We start from the raw sequence: 24,233 nt of genomic DNA on the forward strand, positions 1-24,233 counted from the left end.
AATAAAGCATTGTACACAGCAGCACACAGAATCATTTCCCTGTAGCCTTCCTTTTTGCTTGGCCTAGAAACAAGATCTCCTTGTGCAAAGGAACTGAAAGTTCCCCTTGATATACTAAGTGCCCTTGCCTTTAATCCTAAACAGAGCTGGATTGCTTTTTTTTTTTTAAATCAGATTTGATGTGAAGACACTGCTGAATGGTTTGTATGGAGTGCAGGACTGGTGAAGCGACCTTGATGGAGCCTGACGAGAGCAGGTGGTGCTGTGCTGTGCTGTGGGCAAGGAGGGGCGGGGGGGGGGGAGAAAGTGGAGAGCAGCGGGTCGGGATGGGTGCTAACGAGCCCCGCCTAATCCGCCTTAATCTCAATAATGATTCCAGAAATGTTAGGCAGGAGTTGAAGGCGGAAAGGAAGGCGCGGGGATTTGAGTGGAGATAAGAGGGGTAATCTCTATTACCCACACCTCCCTGCCCCCAGAGACTGGGTGAGTGAGAGAGGGGGCAATGGAGAGCCGTCCGGAGAGCAGATGAAAGAGAGTTGGGGGTGGGGGTCGTACTCTCTGTCTACTTCATTTGGTGTTGAACATACACACCATGTTTTGTAGTCCTTGAGATAAAATTAGCAGTTTAATTAAGTCTTTGTTATTATGTATGAGACTATTATGGTATGTGTAAACCAATACAGGTCAGAAGGTTTGACTCTATCCATGTAGCTGGTATCTTGAACTGTCAGCATAAGTTACTTCATCATATTCATTTTGTGTTATGATGTGTTTTCCAATTACAAACTGTTATCAGGGAGGCTCTTACCTGACTGAGCAATTATACTCAATCATATGTGGGGTGACAGGAGGCTTGGGAAGGGGGTGGGGTTTGAGAGATATCTTAGTATTTGAAAATACATATATATTTTAACTGAATAAATATCATAAAATTTGGATACATTTGGTAAGCCATTTCTGCCACTGATATAATGATAATATTAAATCACAAACATTTAATTACACCATCTTAAAGAACATTTAAAATATAGCAAACCTTTGGAATTATAACTTCTAATAATATCATAAAAAACGAATCCATTCTGAATATTCTGTCTGTAACAAGATAAAGTGTCATATTTTGAATTATGTCTTTATAAAAACTGATAGGGTACCTATTTATCTTAATTTGTGTGTAATGTTTTGCTTGACAACAGGACAAAAGTGGGCACCCTCTCCCATAAATGCAAACCTGGAAACATTAATGTTTCCCAGTAAGTAATTCCCATATTTTCAGTTTTCTGCTTCCACTAGGAAAATGAGCCATTTCACTGAGATATAATTATGAGAATCATTCTCATAATTACGAGTTACTATCTCATAGTAGGGATATCTTTATTATGACCTAGGGTCTCGATAAAGTAGAGGGAACTCATGAGATGGCAAGTCCTAGGAAGCCATAGGATCTCATTATCCTCCTCCATGCATATTCATAAATCCATAGTCTTCGTATCATTAAGCCAGAGAACGTGCTCTAGTTGTGGTATGATTAGACATTAACCGGCGCAAAGACAGTTGAGCCCGGGTGGACTTCAAACTTTGATTGACAGACGGTAGCAGTGAGGCCCCGCCCCCTGCGCGACCTTTTGGGAGCAGCTCAAATCCTGGAACGGAGTTCAGGGTTAAGTCTGTTTCTGTTGTCATTCGCTACAGATGAGCTTGTCATGAACGTTTAAAAGAAAGCTTTGTTTTATAACGAGAACTGGATACGTTTTCAGGAACACTGCTTTACTTCTGTGTCCTTTTCTGTGTGTGTTTGTTCCTCTTTGAAGCTGTCTTCCACAAATGAAGGGTGCAATGTGAGGACGTTGACACTGTTATGTTTCTAGACACTAGGCAGGTTTGCTTTGGTTATGACAAACTTCTCTATCTCCACTCAACCCTACAATACTCACCTGCAGCTCAGTTGACAGGATTACTTCCTTAGGTTTTGTAAGTAACTTTAGCCCATTTGAGACTGTCTATGGAACACTGCAGTTTCAAAACAAATGTCCTCAAAAACAAACACCACACGGACATGTTAAATAAAAAGCTTTTTAATTGGACTGGAAAACTCAAATGCCATGAAATATGAGCTTAAACCTATAGTTCAACTAATAAGCTAGATCTCAGGAGCATATACCCTATACTACACATATTTAAAATCGATTTGGATGAATATAGACTGAGTTCACGGAGATATTCACTAATGGACAGCCTCGTATTGCTGTTGTGTTTAATCTCATGACCGTTGAAAATTAGCCGCGTAGCTGAATTTAGCTTTACGTTATGAAATAATCTAATATTTTATTATAGTCCATGTTAAATTAACAAAGTATTTTATATATAACCTAATAAAATGTCTCTCGCTCAGCTGCAGTACACCGTTTGTTTTAAATATTCCAGTTTAATGTGACTGTACTTTTTTCACCTGTACCTTATTCCTTTGGTAAATACATCAGTTTCCGTTTGTTGGTTTTATTTATTTATTTATTTATTTTATGACAAAAGCCTGTTCACTTCAAGCAGAAGTCCAAACTTGTATTTGACCTTCCTGTCAGTACTTTTACTCGATATGCCACAATGGGCACAACACTATGGATGGAAAGTGAGTGAGAGAATGAGAATTAATGACGCAAGCCTCTGTAACAGCCCGGCTCCTGATCCAGCGCGGTGTGAATCCGCTCCGGGTTTTACTTCAGGATTTCTACACGCGCTGGCCGCTGCTCTGAGAGAGAGAGAGAGAGAGAGAGAGAGCTGGCGGAGCAAGACACGGATCTCTCAAAGCTTCGTGTGCGTGCTTTACCGAGGAGCTAGCTGCACGCCGTTTTAATGTACGCGAATATCAATTGGACACGGCGAAACAAAGGAGCTCGAGGTGCGGAACGGAACGAAAGAGAGCGGAACCGACCGGAGGCGCAGCGTGAGAGAGACATGCGGGCACAATAGCAAAGACTCAAACACACGCTCTGCCTCAAACACACGCTCCCGCTCTCTGTGGGGACACGGTGCTGCGGTAACATTACTGTTCCTCCCGAGACGGACAGCATCGCTGCGGGATGAGGAGCTGTCGGAGTGAGCGCTCTGTGGGGATCTGAGCTCTCCACGCTCCGGAGGTTTGGATGGATATTTGGATGTTTGTAGGTCGGCTGCTCTGTTGAGCTCCTGCAGAATAGTGGCTGTGTGAACCTCGGTAGCTCCCATGTCCCTGGATTGTTTACATATCAAGGGAAAGATATTTGCACATTAATTTAATATTTAAATTATTCTCATTAAGTTGTTATTGCCTGAATTGGTGGTATTATTATTATTGTTATTGATAGTATTATTATAGTGGCATGGCCATTAGAAAGATTCCACTTTTAAGCATATCCCGTTAAGCCTGCTCCTGTTGTGTTGCGTGTGATTGTTTACGTGCTTGTAGCCGCCAAAGAATGCACCTTCTAGATGGTAATATTCCGGAAAGGATGGAGCGGGGCACGCCACAAAGGAAAACCGTCTACCGGATCTCTCTCACGTTAGTGAAGAAGGAGAACCTGCAGAGTGGCACTGCACCTCGGCGTCTAGAGAACCCCAAAGTGAGCGCGTACCGTCGGGAAGGTTCCTCTGAGTTCCAGCGCAGCTGCCTTCTAGAAGAGGTCAAAGAAGTGGATGACGAGTCGGAGGACTTCTCACCTCACGCCTACAGGAACTTCAGGACGTTTAGCACTGGGCAGCTGGAGCTTGGCAGGTTGAAGGTTTCACGCAAAGCACGCCATTTACAGAAGGATAACTCATTGGAGTTGAATGAAACGCATGCTAACTCGTCACCAGAGGAGGCTCACTGTAAAGAAGGCGCAGAGAATGGTGCACTGTTGCCAGCGCAGGATACGGAAGTTGACAGACTTAATGTGCATTGTGAAAATGAGGAAAGCTGCAGAGCAGTTACTGGAAATGAAGATAGCATGGGCATTAAGAAGAAAAGAATGCTCAAGACTTCCAAGAGTGCTGAGGAGCAGGTCAGCGTGCGCACACTTGAGGAAAAGCCATCTGAAGATGAAAAGGACTCCCAAATAAGTGAAAAACTACCCAAGGACAGCAGTGTTTCTTCTTTGCTGGCCAAAGCCAATGGGAAAGCTTCCAAGCAGGCCCCCCAGACCCCGCCGGTCAAGAGGCACCCCAGCCTGCTGCGACGGAGCTTCAGCTTTCGCCACTGGACTGGCAGTGAGCTGTTGCGGATCAGGGCCTTGTCCAAAGAGAAACACCATAGCAGCTCGGGTTGCATTGAGCGCGAGGAGGCCCAGGCCAAGTCACAGTCCACTCTGATCCTCCAAAATCCTGCCTTTGATGAATCCGATCCAGTGGTGAAAGGAGAGAAACGGAACACGTTAGACGTGGGCGAGGTCCTCGGGAGCCGTAGGGAGCGAGCAAAAGGCAAGAACCGCACGCTGGACAACAGTGACCTGCTCAGGCTCACCGACAAGTCCCTGGCTGAGAAGGAGGGGTTCCTTCGAGGGTCTGGTTCTCGCTCCAGTGGCCAGGAGCGCAGGCTTATCCGATTCTTCAGTGGCATTTTCTCCAAGAAAGACGGCACATCCACGCCCATCAGCAGCCCCAGCAACCGCGCCCTTCGCAAGAACGGTCTGCTGGGCTCCCAGAGGAGGTCCACTGTGGGCAACCCTCAGTCCAGCTCAGAGAGCGTCAATGGCTTCCTGCAGGATGGTAACTATCTGTCCTGTCTTACTGTTTGTTAAAGCTTAGTGAAGGGGAGTGTGTGGAGAAGCACTTGGCTTTTTATTGTTGCAGAGCTGGGCTGGAAGCTGTTGGGATGTGTGTTTGTTTTGGACACAAAAGTGATGTTTAGCTGCCTTTCTTTAGGGCTGCCTCTGTTTGTGTTTCATTAAAGTGTGTCTAGTCTCTTCCTTTTCTTCTTCTTTTTCTTCTGCTTCTATTGGCTTCAACACTTCTACACTGAGCAGTCACTGGATTAGGGACGTCTACCTTGTATCTCCACTCATTGTCCATTTTAATCAGCTCCACTGACCATCCAGTAGCAATTCAATTACACTTCTCCAATTACAGACAGTTTTCCACCTGTTTCTATGCATGCTTGATCTATGTCACCCTGCTCTTCAATTGTCAGGATCCCCAGAGAACAGGTATGATTTGGGCGGTGAATCATTCTCAGCGCTGAGTTTGTGTTGGTGTGTTGTGCTGACACAAATTTTTAAACGCTGTGTCCACTCTTGTAAGACACACCAACCTCTTTGGTTGATTTTGTAGATGGAAACTCGGAGACAGTAGCTCATCTGTAGGTGTTTGTGCTAGTCGTCCTCAGCCACCCACAAGATGCTGTTGGCTGAATATTTTTGGTTGGTAGACTATTCTCAGTTCAGCTGTGATACTGAGGACTTTGAAAACTTGAGGAGCCCTGCTGTGTCTGATCCAATCATAACAGCACAGCACAAACTACCAGCTCAGTCACCACCACATCGGTGTCACTGACTGAGAATTATTTAACACCCAATTCATATCTGATTTGTGGTGATCCCATGACAATTGAAGAAGAGGCTGGGCGAATTGGGGACATAAAGTATGCAGAGAAACAGATGGACTACAGTCTGTGATTGTAGAACTACAAAGTGCTCCTGTATGGTCAGTGGAGCTGATAAAATGGATAATGATTGTAGGTACAAGGTAGTTGTTCCAAATCCAGTGATCATTCAGTGTAGGTGAGAATGTATGTCTGTGTAGATGCAAAGAGTCATGCCGAATAATTTGAACTGAAGACCACTTTTCGAGACATGGGTTGAGCCGTTTTTTTGAAAAAGTGCTACCAGATGTAGGAACATTTATAATGTCTCTTTTATCAGCGGAATTTATCTCTAAGCTTATGTAGAGATGCACCAGTGAATGGCCTGTGAAAAGCCTACTATTATTTAGCCTCTGCCCCCGTCTACTGATATGCAAACTCCTTTACACATTTCCTCCTCTGTCTGCTTGCCTTTCTTTTAGAAAGTGAGGGGTTAATTTGTTCAAAGCAATGACCAGAGAAGTGGAAGGCCACAACTAGGCAACATTTCCATCTCTCTCAATTTTATTGTGTGCATTATCTGCCTCTGTGAGCTCCCAGCGACAGCAGGTCGCCTGAGATGCCCCCCTCCCTGCTGTCTGTGATATGATAATGTGGAGCTTCTGGTAGATGCTCAGTGTGCTCAGAAATTGCCCTTAATGAATTACCTGCCAGAGCGTGAGCCACAGACCATCTGCTGCCTGAGAGGTGAGCGGACCCTGTTTGAAAGGCTGGGCTGCTTCTCTCTGCCGAGCCTGTCTACCGTACACATCCTAAGAGGTCCGGGGCAGGAAATGAGAGGATCTGTGAGGATCGACTTCATCTAACGAAGACACTGCCGTGGCTGGCTTGTGTACCCTTCTCAGGGGAGCACAGTTTCATTATTGGGCACTTTTTAGTTGATCCATAATAGCCCCTCATATATTTACTGTCTAAACTACAGTTGAATTAATATATTTTTCCATGGGGAGGAGGTGTAATGTAATTTTACTACAGGGCATTTGTAAATGTTTGTAGCCTATTTGCACAGGATAAGACACATCTTAGCTTATTCATCTATTTTGCTGTCTTAAGTGAAAGTAGTGTGTTTTAGCATTGTCGTTAACCTGGGAATTTAAAGTGAGCAGACAAAACAAGAAACAACAGTCTTAGGTTAATCAATACATACTGGCTTCATCTAAAACACAGAGAAGGCAAATAAACCCTTGTTTATGTCTGGTTTCTTAAGGAAAAGTAAAAATAAATTGCAGGATAGAATAGCAGTTTTACCAACATGTCCGTTTGAAATAAACCTGAAATTATTTTTTGCTGACCCAGGAGCATTTGAACTAATCCTGTTCAAATAGCACTTAAGACTGTTAACGAAGGAGAGTTAATCTTCATTGAAGACACCCTGTCTGTGTGGATGACCCAAGCAGTTGTAATGTCTGCGACCTGTGCACTATGTTTACGTTAGTGTGTGTGGTGTAATATTACCAGTGTTGATTGGCTAGTTCCACATTTCCCAAATTCTTCAGGCATTCCTGACGTAAAGGAAAGACTCCTACACAAGGCAGACACCCTCTGATAGTTAGGTTATGACGGTAGCGAGTTATCTGAAATGTATTGTCTTTTTCAAGTTAATTGTGTTTATAACTGTTTTGTTAGACTTGCTCAGTTCTGGCTTCATGTGCTGTTGCTCAGTGATGACTGCACAGATATCCAGATGCCCTTGACATTTGTATTCAGAGTTCTTATTTTGTGCAGCTGCATCAGGCTTTGTTCACATTAATTAGCACAGCAGTGCTGTGCTAATTGATGTCTTGCTAACGCGTGTAACTTTATGGGAGCAGCGTGTGAAAAATGTGTTCTCCAATGCACTTTCGGCACAGACCCTCCTCATGGTTCAGGACCAGATGGAGTGGGATAAAGACGCTCACGAACGAACAAGTTTTAGCCTAAAACTGCTTCTCTCATTGTGTTTTGGCATCTGTCACATTCCTTGGGGCCATTGCTGTTCCCATGGCCAACCTCCCCATGTGGCTCATGTTGCTATATATGATTTCCGGTTATGAATTTGTTCAGTTCTGTACACAGTGGTATTTTCAAAGCCTCCTGAATTACAGGGATACATTTAGAACAGCAGAGCACTTGGCTCATAAAAAAAAAAAGCCAGTAGCAGGAAAGACAGTCTTTCATGGTGTTTGTGGCAGGTTGCTGACTTTGGAACTGTGACTTTGGACATATAACTCACTTGAGACTCTCAGTCTAATCTGCCAGGTAGTACAGTGTGTCCCTGATGGTGATAGATGGTACAGATGCAGTTAGCAACAGAGCTGCCTTATAGATTTATCTATTTGTTTTTTATTCACTTAGTATATGTTTAATCCACATTGAACCCCCACTCCCCACCAATGATGGGCTTTTGAAACCTTGTTTAACCCCCATTTAGCCCATGGTTTTTAATAGATGCCCACCCAAGTGGCCTATATGTAGACTGCATACTATATCATTCTCTGTGGAATATCTATTTTTATGTATCCGTCCTCAATTAGTAGTTGAGTCTTTCGGACAGGGCGGTGGTATAGTTGCAGTATTGAGCCTTAAGGCTGCAGGGGCGAAGGCCTGAACTGCCACAGCCCATCTCTGTCTCCCCCCATTGCCCCATCCTCAGCACTCTCGCTCGGCCTAATGGTGTCAGGTATGGGTGGCTTTGTGTGACCTACATTTACAGCCATGCAGAAGTAATGCACGTTGCATGTGTGGATAGAGAGGGCTAAGTGTGATCAAGTGCAGGATTGCAGCTTCTTGTCTAAGTAAAGGTGTCTAAGTAAAGCTGAGTTGGGCCAGACTGCTAAAACACACAGAAGTAGGGCTTTTTAGAAAGTAATTGTTACAATAACTTTTTGAATATCGCATGAATTGGTCTGAAACTTCTTTTTTTAAATCATATATAAAAAAAAAAAAAATGAAAACTCTATTGCATTAGTGCCCACTCCGAGCAATGATATTTGAGCTTGCACACAGGGCATAATATGAGAAGAATCTCATTGTGGTTAGGAGCCAAAGGGAGATTGGAGCATCATTCAGGATCCCTGCAGCTGCCACCACTGCAATTTTGTGCAGCGTTTCTGTTACAGCCCCAGAGTGTGGAGGAATGGGCTATCATATAGTGTATCATGAGCATAACCATAGTTCTTGTTGGTACTGAACAACTGTAATCAAGAAATGTGATTTTAACCAAACATTCATCAGCCAATTTGGCTACTACAATTGGCTTGTACTATTGTATAGATGCATGCATTTGAATACAAATTAATTGCAGTAGTTTTGTTGTTCAGTCGAATAAAGTTGTCACAGTCTCATACCTTTCAAACTCAGACAGCTGCAGGTGACTTTCTCAGGTCTTCTGAGAAAGTGTGATGCACAATAGTGTGAAGAAGTCACACCTGTGTGGATGTGGTAGACGATTCTTGTTGCTGTGGAACTATGTTAAATGGTTAAATTGAGTTGTTGTTTTTTTTTTTTAAAAAGTAAGGGTTCGGGGATCATACAGTACCTTTGTCACCCTGTCTGAACAGCCCTGTTTAGAACGACTGTTTCAGTGCCTGTTCCTTTAAATCAGAACGAGCCACAGCTGAGAGAGGTGTGCAGGAGTGAGGAGCCTGCATTTTAACCATTTTTGCTTGAGTCCTTATCATTTACTCTCTCACATAAGCAGGACTCCAGAGAGAGTCTGTATTATACGTAAGGTGCAGCGCAAAATTAGAAACACTTGATGTTTGTGTGCCTGAAGAGCTTAAGAAACTCCAGAAATAGCACAGAGCCTCAAGTAAAATGTGGAGCTGGATGGGGTCATTTACAGCATGTTATATAAATAAAGGAAGGGAAATAAAACAGGAACATGCTCCCTTTGTGTGTTTCTGGGACTGTGTTTTGCGCGGCATAAGATGCATTGGCTAATTTTCTCTACTGTTCATGAGCTCAGTAGGATGCTCTTACATGTGTATCATATCTCACTCTGATCTAAACCCGCTGTAAACAAAGGATAAACGATGACCCTGTCATGACTCTATCTACAGATCTCTGACACTGGAGCCAAGCCCCGTCAATGCCCACCGCTGATGACATATCCTTGGAGAACCAGAGTTCTTTTGATGGATAAGGGCTGTTCATGTCCATTTTTTTAAGGCTTTAAAAAAGCAGTTCAGTATTGGCCCTTACTTCAAGTTCAGTATGGGTATTGGGCTCAAATTGTATAATGCCTGTCTCCAAATGTATTAAATGTTGAAAGTACCCTTTTTCAGTTCAGATTTTGAAATGTGCCTTTTTCCCCCTAGCACATGAGGCTTTTTGGACCCCCATACCTTTTTTGATGTCAGTTTTTCTTCTTGGGAGTTAAGTGATCCTCACTATAAACAGAGCTCAGCTGAAATAGAGGTTTCCCCCTCATTTGTACCACAGCCTCTGCCTTATATTACCCCTTCTGTCTGGCATCTAGAACTCGTTGAGCAGTGAAAATGCTGTAACAAGCCCTCTGTGGTTTGTCCTGGCTGCATCAAGTCATTGAAGCAGGACTGTGTTAAAATAACGAGTCTTGTAGAAGATGGCAGCATGTCTTTTCACTCTGTTCTTTTTCTACAGCCTCCTCTTTGTAGGTCAGCCCTGTACCCTCTCTGGCTTCTGTCCCACTGCAGACATCCTGCAGAATGCATTTTTAATGTGGGGGACCATGTTGCTTGGCGAAGTCATTGTTGCAAGTGGAGTTGCATGGAAAAAGCTGGAAAACCCATTGCCCTTTTAAAAACCCTTTCTGATTGTCTTAACTGGGCAACTGTAACTCAGTAGGACATTTACAGGGGTCACCATGGGGTCAAACATTCTCACTACTTGGACATGTAGCTTATGCTTTTCTAGGGTTTGTTATGCCAGTATATGGGGTAGAATGTTTCTTTACTTCTAATTCATGATGGAGTTCACATTCCTTGTGATCAACTACTTGTTTCTTCAGAAGGAGAGTGTAATGACTGCTAACCAGCTGAAATGAATGCAGTTGTCATTATATATTTTAAATATCACTATTTGGATGTTTGGAACTTGTTGTCACACTGCATCATAACCAGTGCATCAAAACAGATATGGATGTTAAATGGTCAGGGTTTTTGCTGGAAAAATTGCCCTGGTAATTACAGGGTGTCCCTGTCTTTTAAAAAAAAAAAATCTTTAAAAAGTTTTAAATTCATTTATCTAATAAATAAAAAAGGCCTTAATTTGTCTTAATGTCTTAAGTCCATCTCCCAAAGATCTTGCCACGGACAGTTTCCAGATGTTGTATGCAAGTAAGCTTACCGTTTTAATGACAGGCTGGACAAAGCCGACTATTTTCAATTACGTTCACCTCTTGTTCTTCATTCATTCATTCATTATCTGTAACCGCTTATCCAATTCAGGGTCGCGGTGGGTCCAGAGCCTACCTGGAATCATTGGGTGCTCTCTTGTTCTTAATAATTATAATAATTACAAAGTGCTTTAATTTGAAACATTGGTTCATCAGAGAATATAGGAATTACATACTTGCAGTAAAAAAAACATTGGTGCCATGTGCTTTTTGCCATTTTGCTATTGTGAAAGTCTTAATTTTGTCTCTTAGTAGTATTAAAACATAACCTTAAATTTAATTTCCTGATACCCTGAGTTGCATATTTTCCAGCATTTGCATCACAATGAAACCCGTATTTACGCCTACTGTGCTTTTTAATAATTAAAGTTCGTAGTTAACCAGGTTTCTGATGTTTGACTAAATATGTTCTTTGCTCTGTGTACCAAAATCAACTGCATTGTGTGATGTCAATTTTGTGCCTTGTCTGCTATTGTTAGGTGTTTTTTGCTGTGGGAAATGATGTTTCTATAAAGAATCAACCGTTGAAACTTGCAGATTATGCTGACAGTACTTCAGTAATGTGCTGCTAGAAGAGAAAAGCATACTGTGTAAATTAACACCCTTTTGATGCAGACAGTCAAAGTGTGAACCAGGTTTTGCTTGTGAAGGCTGGTTTATACCTTGAAGTATACTGGTTTATACAGCAAACATCCATGTAAACGTCTCTGCGTTGTGACCGGTGCGTCATACGTAAACATTCACATAGGTGCCAGCAGACACGTTTTAGCTGAATAACAGAATTCTGTACACTAGAGGCAGCATCCAAACTAGAGTGCAAAAAAGAAGCAACAACGCTGCAGGTCTTATGGTTCATTGTACAGAGTGAATTGAAAGAAGAGAATACTGCAAAAGGTAATAGTTAATTTTTTTTAGATTTTAAATGTGGGGCACCTGTGGAACAATTACACTGTACCACTTCAGAAAATCGTCAGATTTTTCTTTATTTTTTTCGCTGGTTCAGGGTAAAACCTGTTTGGGTCTCATGACCATGTCTACCGGATTGCCAATCAGCGTTTACTTGACATACAGCTCTACAGGGCCGCACAACACGTAGTTGAAGCTCAACTAGAACTGTGTGTGTCATCACATCAGTGAGCCTGTAAATGCTATGCTTACTCATAATTATCTTATCTATGTCATGACACAGACACCAATCTGGATCTGTGGAGAAGTTAGACAAGCCCTAAGCAGAATGAGTTTTGGTGGACCTTAGAACAGGTGTTTAGCGAACAGAACCCATGTTAACAAACCAATAAAAACACAGTTTGGATAGGAGCACATCAGTCAGGATAGGGCTTAAAAAGTGCCTTAAGTTTGAGAGGTGTTCAGACATTTGATCTCTTGTACGGCAAGAGGTTTTAAAGTCATTACCAGTCCTGGTATATTCGGTATGCTGTCTTCTTAGATAGCATCAGTGAGGGCCGTGTCCTATTGTAATTTTGAAATGCACTGACTTGAAAGGCATGAGCTAGGCACTGATTCTCACTCCACCAGTAATTGGCCTCTGCACTAACGAGTCTGCCCAGTTTGAAAAGTATTTGGCTTGTAGCTGTTTTAGGAAGTCTTCCACCTCAGAGAATTTGTCATGTCTTTTGTTGAGCTTGAGGTTAATGAAATGGCAGGCCGGTCAGAATAGAGACCAGCGGGACGCCTGAAGATTACTATGCGTCCTGAAAATCATTATTCTTTTGCCCCAGTATTTAAACTCCTAGCATATATACATTATATAAGTAATTGAACTGTAGTTAATGAAATGCCATTTGCTGAACTATAAAACCCACTTTTGTAGTTTTGACTTTACGTGGTTTGGTCTATATTAAATAGTTTTTACTAAAGAACCCTTTAGGTGTTGGAGGATTGAGATGAAGTATATCATAACATACGCGTACACACACACACACACACACACACACACACACACACATATATATATATCGCTTAGATGTAGTCATGTTTAGGCTATGTCTGTTCTTACACTCTGATGGACACCATGGTATTAAGGTCAGTGTGTGTGTGTGTGTGTAGTGGAGGGGGTGGCTAGATTAGCACTGCTGTGTGTGCTTAGGGAATATCCAGATGCTAGGCAGCAGGGGGGTTGGGCTTTTCTGGTTTGTGTGCATGTTTCAGGCTCCTGTGTTCCTTATCAGGAAACATGCATGTCACTGATGTCAGATTTGAGCTGCTATATTTGTAAAAATGTATAATGCTCCAAAATCCTTCATTAATGGTGTTAGCAGCCAGCTTGGTGTGTATGAGTGAAAGGATCATACCTCTCAAACAAAGCCATGCCTGCCTAAAGCATCTCAGTCTTGGTGTTGAGGCCATATACTTTAGATTAACACCAACCAGACACGGTCCAGACTTTCCTGGGGTCCTAAGCAAAGATTTGATACGGGGCCCTCCTACCTGAACTCTGTGAGCCAAAATGTGACCATTTTTGACAGTTGCACCTGACTCTACACTAGTATTCTCCCTCCATGTGTTGGCTTAAGAAGAAACAGCCATATACACAAGAAAATGAGGTGTAAACAAAACATTTATAAAAAAAAAAAAACTATATATAAGGCGAAACGTAAACGTCAAATATGCCAGTCTTAATGTGATTGTGTAAATATTGTGGCAGCATTTAAGGTGGAACTGAAACATCAAACCCAACTTAGTACTTGGAAGTAACATCTATTTTTTTAAGGTGGAATGGAATCGTAAAGAACTTTTAGAGTGTACTTAAACAAGTACTAGTCGGTATATGTTCACTTTTCTGCTTCAAAGTTTGGTTCATGAAACTGTTGCATTTTTAAGGTTGTGGAGAGCAGCCGCACAGTGCATTCAACCTCATAGCCACGGCGGTGTTTATAGACTATTATTTATTAAGAATTCACCCTCAAGAAGAACAATCAGAGGTTTACCTGACTGCTGTTCCCACAGCGTGAGTCTCGTAGAGTCCCCCCCTCCCCCCAGAAGATGAAGTATAGCTTCATCTTCTGATGATGCACAAACCCTACCTAACTTGACACAAGGTGGAGATGAGTTGGCCTTCATTAATTTGCGGCCCTACGCAGAATGCATTGTGAATGTATAGGGTGATCTGGCTCTGACACCACTGTCCTTGTTTCCCAGTTACTGACTAATTTGAAAATCTATAATTTGTATAAAAACTACCTCTTCCTCAGGGTGATTAAAACAGTAGAAGACGTTTCCAGAGTATATACGTTGATGTATTGAAGACTATTTTAGGATGGGACATGTTTAAATGAATGAGTCAATAACATTAAAGTATTGTAATATGGAGTAGTTGGGCAACTGTTGAGCTGTATTTCTGTGCAGGTTATGGGGTGCTTTAAGATGCAGATGCAGATAAGTGGAAAACTGGCAAAGAGTAAATCCACTTCAACTTTAGTTTACTTAGCATTTTAGTGCTGTGTGATTTGTAAATACATATGAAGTGGATGTGATACAGACTTTAGTGTCTACTTCTGTTTATTGTGTTGTGTGTATTGAGAGGCATGTCATGTTTTCAAGCACTGTTGATAAACTTTAATAAAGAGGATTTTGGATGGTATATGCCATGCTCAGAGGTTATAAACTGGTTATATAATATCTGTGGAAAAACATGGAAGGCGTTGTTTGAGTGCATCTGTGCTGATCAGCGTAAAACAAGGGAAGTGAAAAGCATTTTATTCACAATATTGAGAAGTTTAATTGTCATCTTTGATTGAAATTGATTAATTTTAACTGCATTCTTATTATGGACCACTAGTTTCATTGTTTTTAACTGGCTCAGAACATTTTTGTGAATGTTTGTTGTTGCAGAAGTAATACTACCAATAATATGAATTGCAATGACATTGTATATCATGATAACAGATTGCTCACCTTTAAGCAAAAATAATAAGAATATAAGAAAAGCATTCAGTCATGAGGTACAGGAAGATGGGAATAGAAGCATTTCCCGGCGGTTGAGTGGAAAGGTCAGTGTGGCCGTTACAGAGGCTGCACACAAGATCCAACAGAACAGTTTTCAGTTGCTGTTTTGCATGGCTATCTGGCTAAGTGGAATTCTCTGCTTGGCTCTGCACAGCCTCAGGCCTAAATATGGTGCAAACTAAGGGAAACATGTTTGTGTGTCAGAAGGCCTTCGGAGGGTATGCCTCTGGAAGTTGTTGTGTTAATTCTGATGACATATATGAAGATTTGACTTTGTTATTTGCTGTCTGCCACTTAATGGAAAGGGAAATGGAAAAGTGCCTGAAAGCAGGGATATTCCATGTGGGAATGTTGTTCCGGAAGCAAGTTTGGGTGTGCCAGTGTGCCAGTGGAGATTGGGGTGCAGAAATATGTGGGCAGTAGATACAGAGAGAACAGAAAGAGAAAGAGAGCTCACACAGCTGTCCACATCTGCTTGCCAGCAGCACATTGCACACCAACTTAATTAAAACAGATGGGCCATTTGCAACATATGTATGTGAAACATGGAGAGGTACTCTCACACAGGTTTGTTTTTAAACAATCAAGTGATACGGAATCATGCCTATGTCTGTTATGTGTTTTATGTGCAGTATTATATGAAAGTCAGAGATCGAGTCAGCAATCCTTACATAGATGTTTTAAATCTTGAATCTAGGGCTGGACAGTATGGCCAACGTTTATATCATAATATATTTCTTAATTTTGGTCGATACGATATAATTCTGATATCAATATGAATAGTTTAAACGTTAACAACAAGAAACATGACATCACCATCGAACATAAACCTATTCGCTTTGTCTATATTAATATTTTTGTACTAAATTTTCAACGGCGTGCACTAAACTGACAAACTTTAATTTGCCCTTTAATTAATATCAGTCGGTGACAGATGTTGTAACTAAAGTAAATTCAAAATATGTTTTATAAACATTTTATAATGTGTGTGTAACAATGACTTTTGGTTTGGAAATTCTGAACTAATACAAACCCATATTGTGGAATTTTATAAACCAAACGTGGGATAAAAAGAGTCATTCTAATTTTGGGCTGCGTCTTACGTAGATTGTAGGCAATTCAGAATTGTCCCGCTGCCTCATCTGAGTTGCTCCGATCTCTGCTATGCACACACGTTTGTTGAGGGCTTAAATACAAGGTTAAACAAAGCGAAACGAACACAATGTGTGTGGAAAAATAAGTGTGCTGATTAAATATGGTGAAAATGACTAAAAAATAAAAAGGTCTTCTGCTCCTCACTCTTGGGCCAGAGAAATGTCTACATTTGTGGAAAATTATATATATGTCCCCTTTAAAGGTTATCTATGTTTACTCATATTTTAAAACGAGTATGGAAAAACACACATAGTCTATACTTCTTAAAATAGCATGGACATGCTTTCTGTCACTTACCACTCCTCACTCTGTCTTCATTCTTTCCTGGTCTCATTGCTATTCTGTGTTTTAGCGGGTGATTTTGGCATAGTAGGTTTGACCCTAGTGAACTCTCCAGGCTTTGGCATCATGGCTGCCTGCTGTTAGCCCTCCTCCTCTAAGACGATATCCAGTGCAGGACAGATGCATCCTGCGCACTCCCACACATGCTGTTCCATTTTTGTGCCCATTGGAACCTGTGCCAAGCCACCTCAGCCAAGGCATGAGCATGCTGTGAATTACCACAGCATTGCACAGCTTTTAAGTGTGTATGAACACACTGTCCTACGTCCAGAAGTCATAATTTATCGCCTCGAATGCCTTGTGCTGTGTCAGGAGTTCAGCACTGAGTGTGTGAGAGACTAAGCAGCTGGAGCATCTCCGTTTTCTGCTCGGCTGCAGGTGTCACCTGCTTTGTGATGAAGCCTGATTACAGTGAGAAGGCAGAACCTGGCTTGAACATGTGCTGTGTATTAGATCGGACAAAATGTTCTTGCAGTTTTTTGCTTACCCTAAATGCACATGAATTTTTAGATATTTGCAGATATTTGGATAATGAAGCTAACAATCAAGGACGTCTCTAACCTAGGACTTAGCATTACCAGCTATATCAGTATATGGTACACATTATGATAAAAGCATATCTCTACAGTATGTTACTGTTACAAATATCTTAGGTATAGTTCTTTTAATAATATTTGTTACAAATACATAAATATGTATATAACAAAGAGTATGCATCGAAAAGCATATATCAGATCAAATTTGGACCTGGATCTCTCTTCAGGATACGTTCAGCCCAAATGACATTATGGGGCAAATGCTAATGCATATGACTGGCGAAGTATAGTGTCATACCAGCCAGTCTTTTAAAACTCCCAGTCAGAAACCTCTGCCGGATTGACAGAGCCCTGGTATAGTGAGTCTTTGTGGTAATTTGTGCTGATAAAGTGCTCAGTAAGTGTGTTTACATAATGAAGTGGCAAGTAAGGCAAAAACAGTAGTAGCAACTTGAAACCTAGTCTGTACAATAATATTATTGTGATTAAGGAGAATATAATAGAGGCACATGCATGGTACCTACTTGGCTCAGCTCTACTCTGATTTTTTTTTTTTTTTTACTTTTTCACTAGGCAAATTTAGTACCTGGTACCTGGAGTACTTTTTTTTAGTCCCTGCTTGCTTGTGGTTGCAGGCAAGCTGAGTAAGAACTAAACGTGGCGTGTACAACTTGCACAGCCTTGATTGGCCAGAGAGAGTTGTGCCAATCACAACGAAATGCAGACATCCAGCACAAACTGTGTTTGTAAAATCTCCATGCTACAAGAGTGATCATGTTTGTTTTATCTGACTATCGTGCTGAGTCCCAAGACACAAAAACAACACACAAATACAGTGCTTGACCTTACTGCTTTTGCTGTTATGGTTTCCAAAGCCCACAGCTCCTGTTAGAGACAGTGTTTTTCTACCAGGGACCGTGGGCCAAGAAAGCGAGTAGAGCTACGTAGAGTCAAGTACAGTAGTTATCATGTAGTGGAATGCACCAATAGTGTTAAGAACCACTTTAGCACCTTTGTTTGAGATGACTTACCTCAGCTTTTTTTTATTTATTTGTCATATCACATAAAGCTGTTTTGACTGATAAATACTATGGTGGATAAACACAGTGTGGAGTTAGTGTCTCCACTGCACTGCTGACCTGTGCCCCAATTTTGGCTTTTGACATCTAGGTTTTCAACCATGTGGTGGGAGAAGGCTCTTAATCATCGCAGAGTGTGGAGAAAATTTGTGAGCTGGACGCATTATTTGTTGGAAGCAGAAGTGGCCTCGAAATAGCTCCAGAGTGCGGAGGGAACCAGCACTTCCCTTTAGTCTACAAGTCACCAGCAGAGTCAGGGCGGTGGGAAAAGTAAAGCATGGACGGGTGGTCTTAGAAACATGCTGCCCTTTTCTACAGCAGATTGTGGGTTCGGGGCATTGTTGGTCCTCAGCGCCCTCCTGCTGCAGTTAGGGGATGTAGAAGCACAGCCCTCTGCCATCCTGTGTTCATGTGTGTGTGTGTGTGTGTGTTTTGCTCACCTTTATGTAGAGGTCATATCCTCAGCTCTGCTCTTCTGCTTGAACAGGTGGCGAGGGTGTGCTAATTTTTTCTTTTTTTCTTTCTTCATGTCTGCCACCCTGCCGTTTCGCGTTAGGGAACGTTTCCACTGAGCTAAGCACTTCCTTTCTACAGCTCTTTCTCTCTCCCCTTTGCTCCTCATTTTGTCTGTATAATGCCGTTCTCTTTCATGCACTCTCTAGTCATGATTGACTTTTCTTGGCCTATCTACTTGTCTCCCAGGTGTTTTCATTTCCCCCCTCATATTTGGGGTATAATTTGCCTGCTGAAAAGCTGCAGTATAGTGTGATGCACTCGGTGTCCTGTAGTTGCAGGTGTCCTAAAATTCTTGTCAGCTGGAGGAAATATACTGAGCTTTGGGGACAAAACATTGCAACTGGAGCTGGACAAAAATACAGCTCTTGTCATATTCCCCATGGATTCTCTTAAATGCTTTTAACAGGGTTTTCGACAATTAATTGAGCAACATATACAAGCTTATATACAAGGACTTCCAAACCCATTTATTTTTTTTGGCTAATGATGTTTTGGAATAATAAACGGATTTCTCTGTAAACTGCAATACTTTGCATTTTTTGTGGCCTCTCCCTTCCCTTGAATCTCTCAAGTCTATAAGAATATCAAGATTAATCAGAATGCAGGTCCCTGTTTAAATGATCTGCACATTGCCAGCTTGTCCTTGTCTGTTTATCAAGATGGAAGATTGTAATCAACATTTAGGAGCAATCAGATCTGTTCATATAATCATACTAGACCCACACTGAGCGTGTGCAGAATGCCGAGGTTGCTGCTGTGTGAGGAAAGAGTTATTATTACAGTCTTTTCTTTGCCTGCAGAGTGTCAATCACAGGCCCACACAGCCAGGTCTGTGCCGCTCAGGAACCCTGCAGCGACACGGCCAATGAAAAAGCTCCTCTGTGTCGCCACGGTTTCGGATGTAGCCCGCATCCTGCCTGGCTCGGCCCCCTGGAGTCGTCCATCAGCAGCAGGGCTGCACACATGCTCAGCTTGAGTGTAGCCGTCCAAAACACACAAACGGAGCTGATTGATGACGACGAGCTTTGGGTAATTAACACAGACGCAGCTTCCTGTCCAGAAAGAGACTCTTATTCTGAGATGGGTTGAGAATGGCAGGCATGTTTAAATGGTTGTGTGTGTGTGTCTCTCTCAGGCAGCTAATGACAGATACTGATAGTGTAGCCAGTGGGGGGTTGTGTGTGTGTGTGTGTGTAGGGGAAGGGTATTGCAGTGAAGCTGTTGACCCATGACGGTTTCCTCTCTGTTCATGGTTTCTTCAATTAGCGAGAGGAGGGCTCCCTAATACTCTCTCCCTTTCTTTTCCTCTCTCCTCCCCCATCTTCCCTCCTTTCTTCCACTGTCTCCGTCGCTGGCGGGTGACTCCTGAGGCTTGGGTTAGACCCTGTTTGTGTGCTTTTTTTTTTGTTGCAAGAACAATAGGCCAGCGCTGTGGCTGCAGGCGGTAGGCTAATGAAGGCCATTCTCAGAGCAGAGGATCACTTTCAACAACCGCCACAGGCCACGGAGCTGGCGGCACGTGCTTGGCCATGGTCATGAATGTGTTTTACTTGAGTGGTGGGTGTTAACCAATTATGCATACTAGGAATAGGAGGAGAGGAATATTTCTTATGACCAAAATATCATGGTTTTAAGTTTTATTGCAGTATGGTTCAAGTAAATTAAATGTTTTGAACTAACAGTAACATACACCATAGATAGATAAGCATTATTTAAAACTTCCCACATTTTTATAACACATTAAATCAAATACAGTTATAATAAATATGAAATTACAATTAACAACACTAATGTCCTCCATTCAGGTCATAAATATTTGCTTTTTATGGCCAGTTCCATTTCTGATTTCCTATTATTACTGACATTCACACTATATATGAGCTGCATGAACTTATCTAACACACTTGCACAAGGTATTCAATATATTCATAAGGTATTGAATACTTTTGTGGTAATATGAGCATTGATACAGTGATGATAAAGAAGTGTCTGAACAACTCTGGGCCATTTTCTGCTAAACCCCTGTTAGTTCTTCATTCAGGTTTATTCGTCTTTGATTCTTAATTGAATCTGATCGTGTTGTTTGTATTAATATGCAGATGCAGAGCAGCAGAACGCGTTGTCAGTCTTTCTTAATGTATAAGTTTCTTGGCTAATGAGGGGCCCCATGATTTCTGCTCTGTGGAGTAGAAAGGTGTAAACGTGTAGCAATAGCATTTAAATGCAGCAGGAGTGCACCTACCCGGTTCATGGGATGTGCATAAGACATGGCCACACATACCAGGCAAAATGGGACTAAATAAACTGCTGGTTATGTGTATGGGGGCAAAATTCTCCCAATGAGCTGATTCTTATCGTGCAGCCCTGGTTTTAACTGCATAAACATGCATTGCTTTGTTTTGTGTCTTGCAGGGTAACCGTAGCAGTAGGCTGTTTACTCCCACCGTGAGTTTCCAACATGAGACTGTAATCAGTCATCGGAAATGGGGAAGTGTTTTCGAGTGGGGTTTTCATCTGTTGAAGTTATGAAAATGTACCAGGCCTTTTGATTTGATGACCTTTACTTTTCACTGTGTGCACTGTTGTTAATCTCTTGGTTCGCACTTCTTTGGGTTTAGGCTAAATGTAGAACCAGCCTGACCGGTTTTAAGGGCAGTACGTCCACACCCGCATTGTCCCCAAGGCGCTAAAGCTTCTTAACCTTCTATCAATTAATCCCGTGCCTGTCTGCGGGTTAGCATCCTGATAATCTTGTACAGATGATGGACCCATCTTTAATTATACAGAGGAAGGCCAGCCTGCTCAGCCTTTCTTCATGAAGCTGTAGCTGTAGATGGTCTTTGTGTTAATGCATGGGTACAGGATGCTTGATCTGATAACGTGGTAACTGGGTCCCCGCTGATTTTGCATGTTAGCAGATGTGCATCTGTGTGTATGTTTTGCTGGAGAGGAAAATTAGGATATGTACCTCAGCAGTGAGTGAATAAATGAACAGCATGCCTGCAGGGTGAGTGGAGACGGGGGTGGGGGGGGGGGTGATTAAATGGGTACAGGGTGCTAGGGTGACTGATTGTGTTCTTGAGGGATGGGTGAAGGCAGGCACAATTTGTCATAGTGAGGCTCTCGTTAACTTACCGTTGGAAACACACACACACCTCCCTATAACCCCACCCCTCGCTGCTGACTGTTTCCCGAATGGACTGCCCTCAGGAGATGGACCAGTTTTTCACCCAAACAATAGGGGTGTGTGTGTATATATGTGTGTGTGTTTCTCTGGCTTGAATAGGTAAAACAGATTGTGATTCCATACACAAAGAGTAGTTAAAGCTTTGCATAATTAGTGGCTTGCCAGCACTGCTGGGTTTTGATATCTAGTCCCCAAATGCACTTTTTGGCAGGACCCCTCTGAATATTTTTAGTCAATAAAATGGATTGCTATTACCATTTTTGGTATCAGATTTTGCTCGCTTGTATTGTCACATAATAAACATTATTTCATTACATTACATGTAGCTCATCTTAATTTCAGCAGTGGCAGTTATCTTGGTATAGGAAAAATGGTTATTTCAATAAATGATATTAAAATTAAAATCGCTCTCTCGATTGGGGCCTGCATTTTTCTGGACCCTAGGTAATGGACCATAATTTGTCTCTATAGCCTTTTACCTCATACACTTTTTATGTAGGAACAGGACAATAACTGGGAAATTACTGGAATGCTTATGTTTGAGCAGAAGCCAGTTCATTTCTAGAGAATAAAACAATATGCAAACATTGCTGTCTGTCTGTATATTAATGTTTAATTTATGACTGAATATCTCACAGGAGTGTATTTAGTACATAATTAGAGAGAAGAGCAGTGTGTATAGCTGCTGTGTGCAAAAGTAACGCCTGCAAAGCAGAACTTTTTTTTTTTTCAATTTTCAGTTTTTATGAGGGAATATTGCAGGAGTGTATGTAATTTCATACATTCATTTTAGAAATGAAAGCACAATTGACTATTCATGTTGTGAGCATAATTTTTTACCAGGGTTTTTATGGCCTGTTAATGTGAACGTGCCAATAAAATACAGTTTAACGTCTCCAAATATAAATGAAGCAGTAACCAGTAACATTCTGAATAACAACCCAGACTTTGAGTGTGAATAGGTTTAGTCTTTATTTATAATTTTTCGATAACACTTGTACCACTATGTAATATTTAGTCATTCCCCCCCAAATAATAAGTCATCTTCAATTCCACTCTTGTAGGGAATCAACCCCAATTGTCCATGGTGCCCACAAACAACAGAGGGTGATGGAGAACAAATGCTTCCTACTAAATGTGGAAGGCCATCCCACTGCTTCTTTTCAAACTGCCACTATTGCAACTACACTGAAATGTCTAGTGATTCAGAGAAGGCAAACTATGCTAAGTAACACCATAGGCAGTGTTGGGGTGAGGGAACTGTCCATTTCCCCCAGAGAATGAGGCCAGTTGTGCTCTCTAGGACCCCTGGTCTTGAATTGCTGAGACATTAATGTGGATTCCAACCTTTGATATCAGCCAGTGCTTAGACTGATTCACCAACATATTTACTATTATGTGGGTCACAAATGACATGACCCAATGTTATATAGCATCTGCTTTTGAATCTAAGGTGCCATGTCCAATGCCAGGCTTTGGTTTGAGGGATGTAAAATCTCCCAGCCTTGGGCTGTGGATCTGTAGTGGATCTGCATTCTCTGATGTGATAAAGCAGCATCCAATATTTCTAGCCCTTCAGAAAATGACTCAGTATATGATAGCTTTGTGACCAACATATTTTCAGATCTAGTCTAAAGACTTCCCAATATCACGATTTATTGATACTTCTACCACAATTACATTACATGAGTAGTTTAGTTTTTTTTTTGTCCTCATAATTCACAGACAAGGCTGGTTTTGTACATATACTCAAGGACTAAAACTATGATCCCATATGGGGATATGTATTCCCTAAAGTTGTTGTGGGTTTTTAAAATTTTTTAAATTGTTTATTTAATTTTTAATGTATTTGTTTTGGGAGCCATGCACTGTTTATATTTGGTGATGTGATTGTGCTCCAAACGACAGACACAATTTTTCTTTGGTACAAGCTGCTCGGTTGGCCTAAGTGTTTAGGTTCTCCTTCATGTTGCTAGATTTGCATGATGCCAGATTTTATGGGGCACAATCACATGACTACATGTGCTGTAGTATGGTTTTAAGGGGACAGTTCATGAACACAGTGGGGGGGGGGGGGGGGGGGGGGGGGGGGGGGCATTTTAACAGGACTGACAAAAAAAGGATGAGCAAATTTACAAGAAAAATCTATTTAATTGATATAGGCAAGATTCCTCCATTGAGAAATTCTCAGTGTCTCAATTTCACAATAAATTGTTGTTGAGCAGGTGTCCAGAAGTTCAGTGCATCTCTTCCAACCTCTTTTTCTGCTTGGGTGCACTTGGGGTCATCCACAGGTGAAGTTACCAAGTCATTGTGATGAGTTTGTGGGCACTGGCCTGGTGTTGACTAGGCCATTGGCTGAACGTGTCAGATTGTTACTGTGAGAGCACACTGAAGTGCTTTGCACTGTTCCTGACCCTACATCCTTATTAAGCTCCAGGAATGGAAGGAAAACTGAGTGGCACTGAGATGCACTCAGAACATCCTGCTGTCACTGAGCACTAGC

At 41.8% G+C, this 24,233-nt stretch overlaps 1 protein-coding gene across 5 annotated transcripts in view; it reads left to right on the forward strand.

Moving 5' to 3' along the window:
- agap1 (ArfGAP with GTPase domain, ankyrin repeat and PH domain 1) overlaps nucleotides 1-24,233 on the forward strand; it is a 167,313-nt gene that overhangs the window by 37,756 nt on the left and 105,324 nt on the right. For 3 of the 5 annotated variants that reach the window (XM_066663036.1, XM_066663039.1, XM_066663037.1), the window contains exon 1: nucleotides 3,253-4,719. The exons of the other annotated variants lie outside the window; for them this stretch is intronic. In XM_066663036.1, the coding sequence (XP_066519133.1) occupies nucleotides 3,453-4,719 (1,267 nt within the window). In that variant the 5' untranslated portion in view covers nucleotides 3,253-3,452. Of the gene's footprint in view, nucleotides 1-3,252; nucleotides 4,720-24,233 lie in introns of those variants that run through there. 5 annotated transcript variants of the gene reach the window in all.

Source organism: Hoplias malabaricus, chromosome 3 (assembly GCF_029633855.1).
Source record: "Hoplias malabaricus isolate fHopMal1 chromosome 3, fHopMal1.hap1, whole genome shotgun sequence".
In the NCBI taxonomy this organism is placed as follows: Eukaryota; Metazoa; Chordata; class Actinopteri; order Characiformes; family Erythrinidae; genus Hoplias; species Hoplias malabaricus.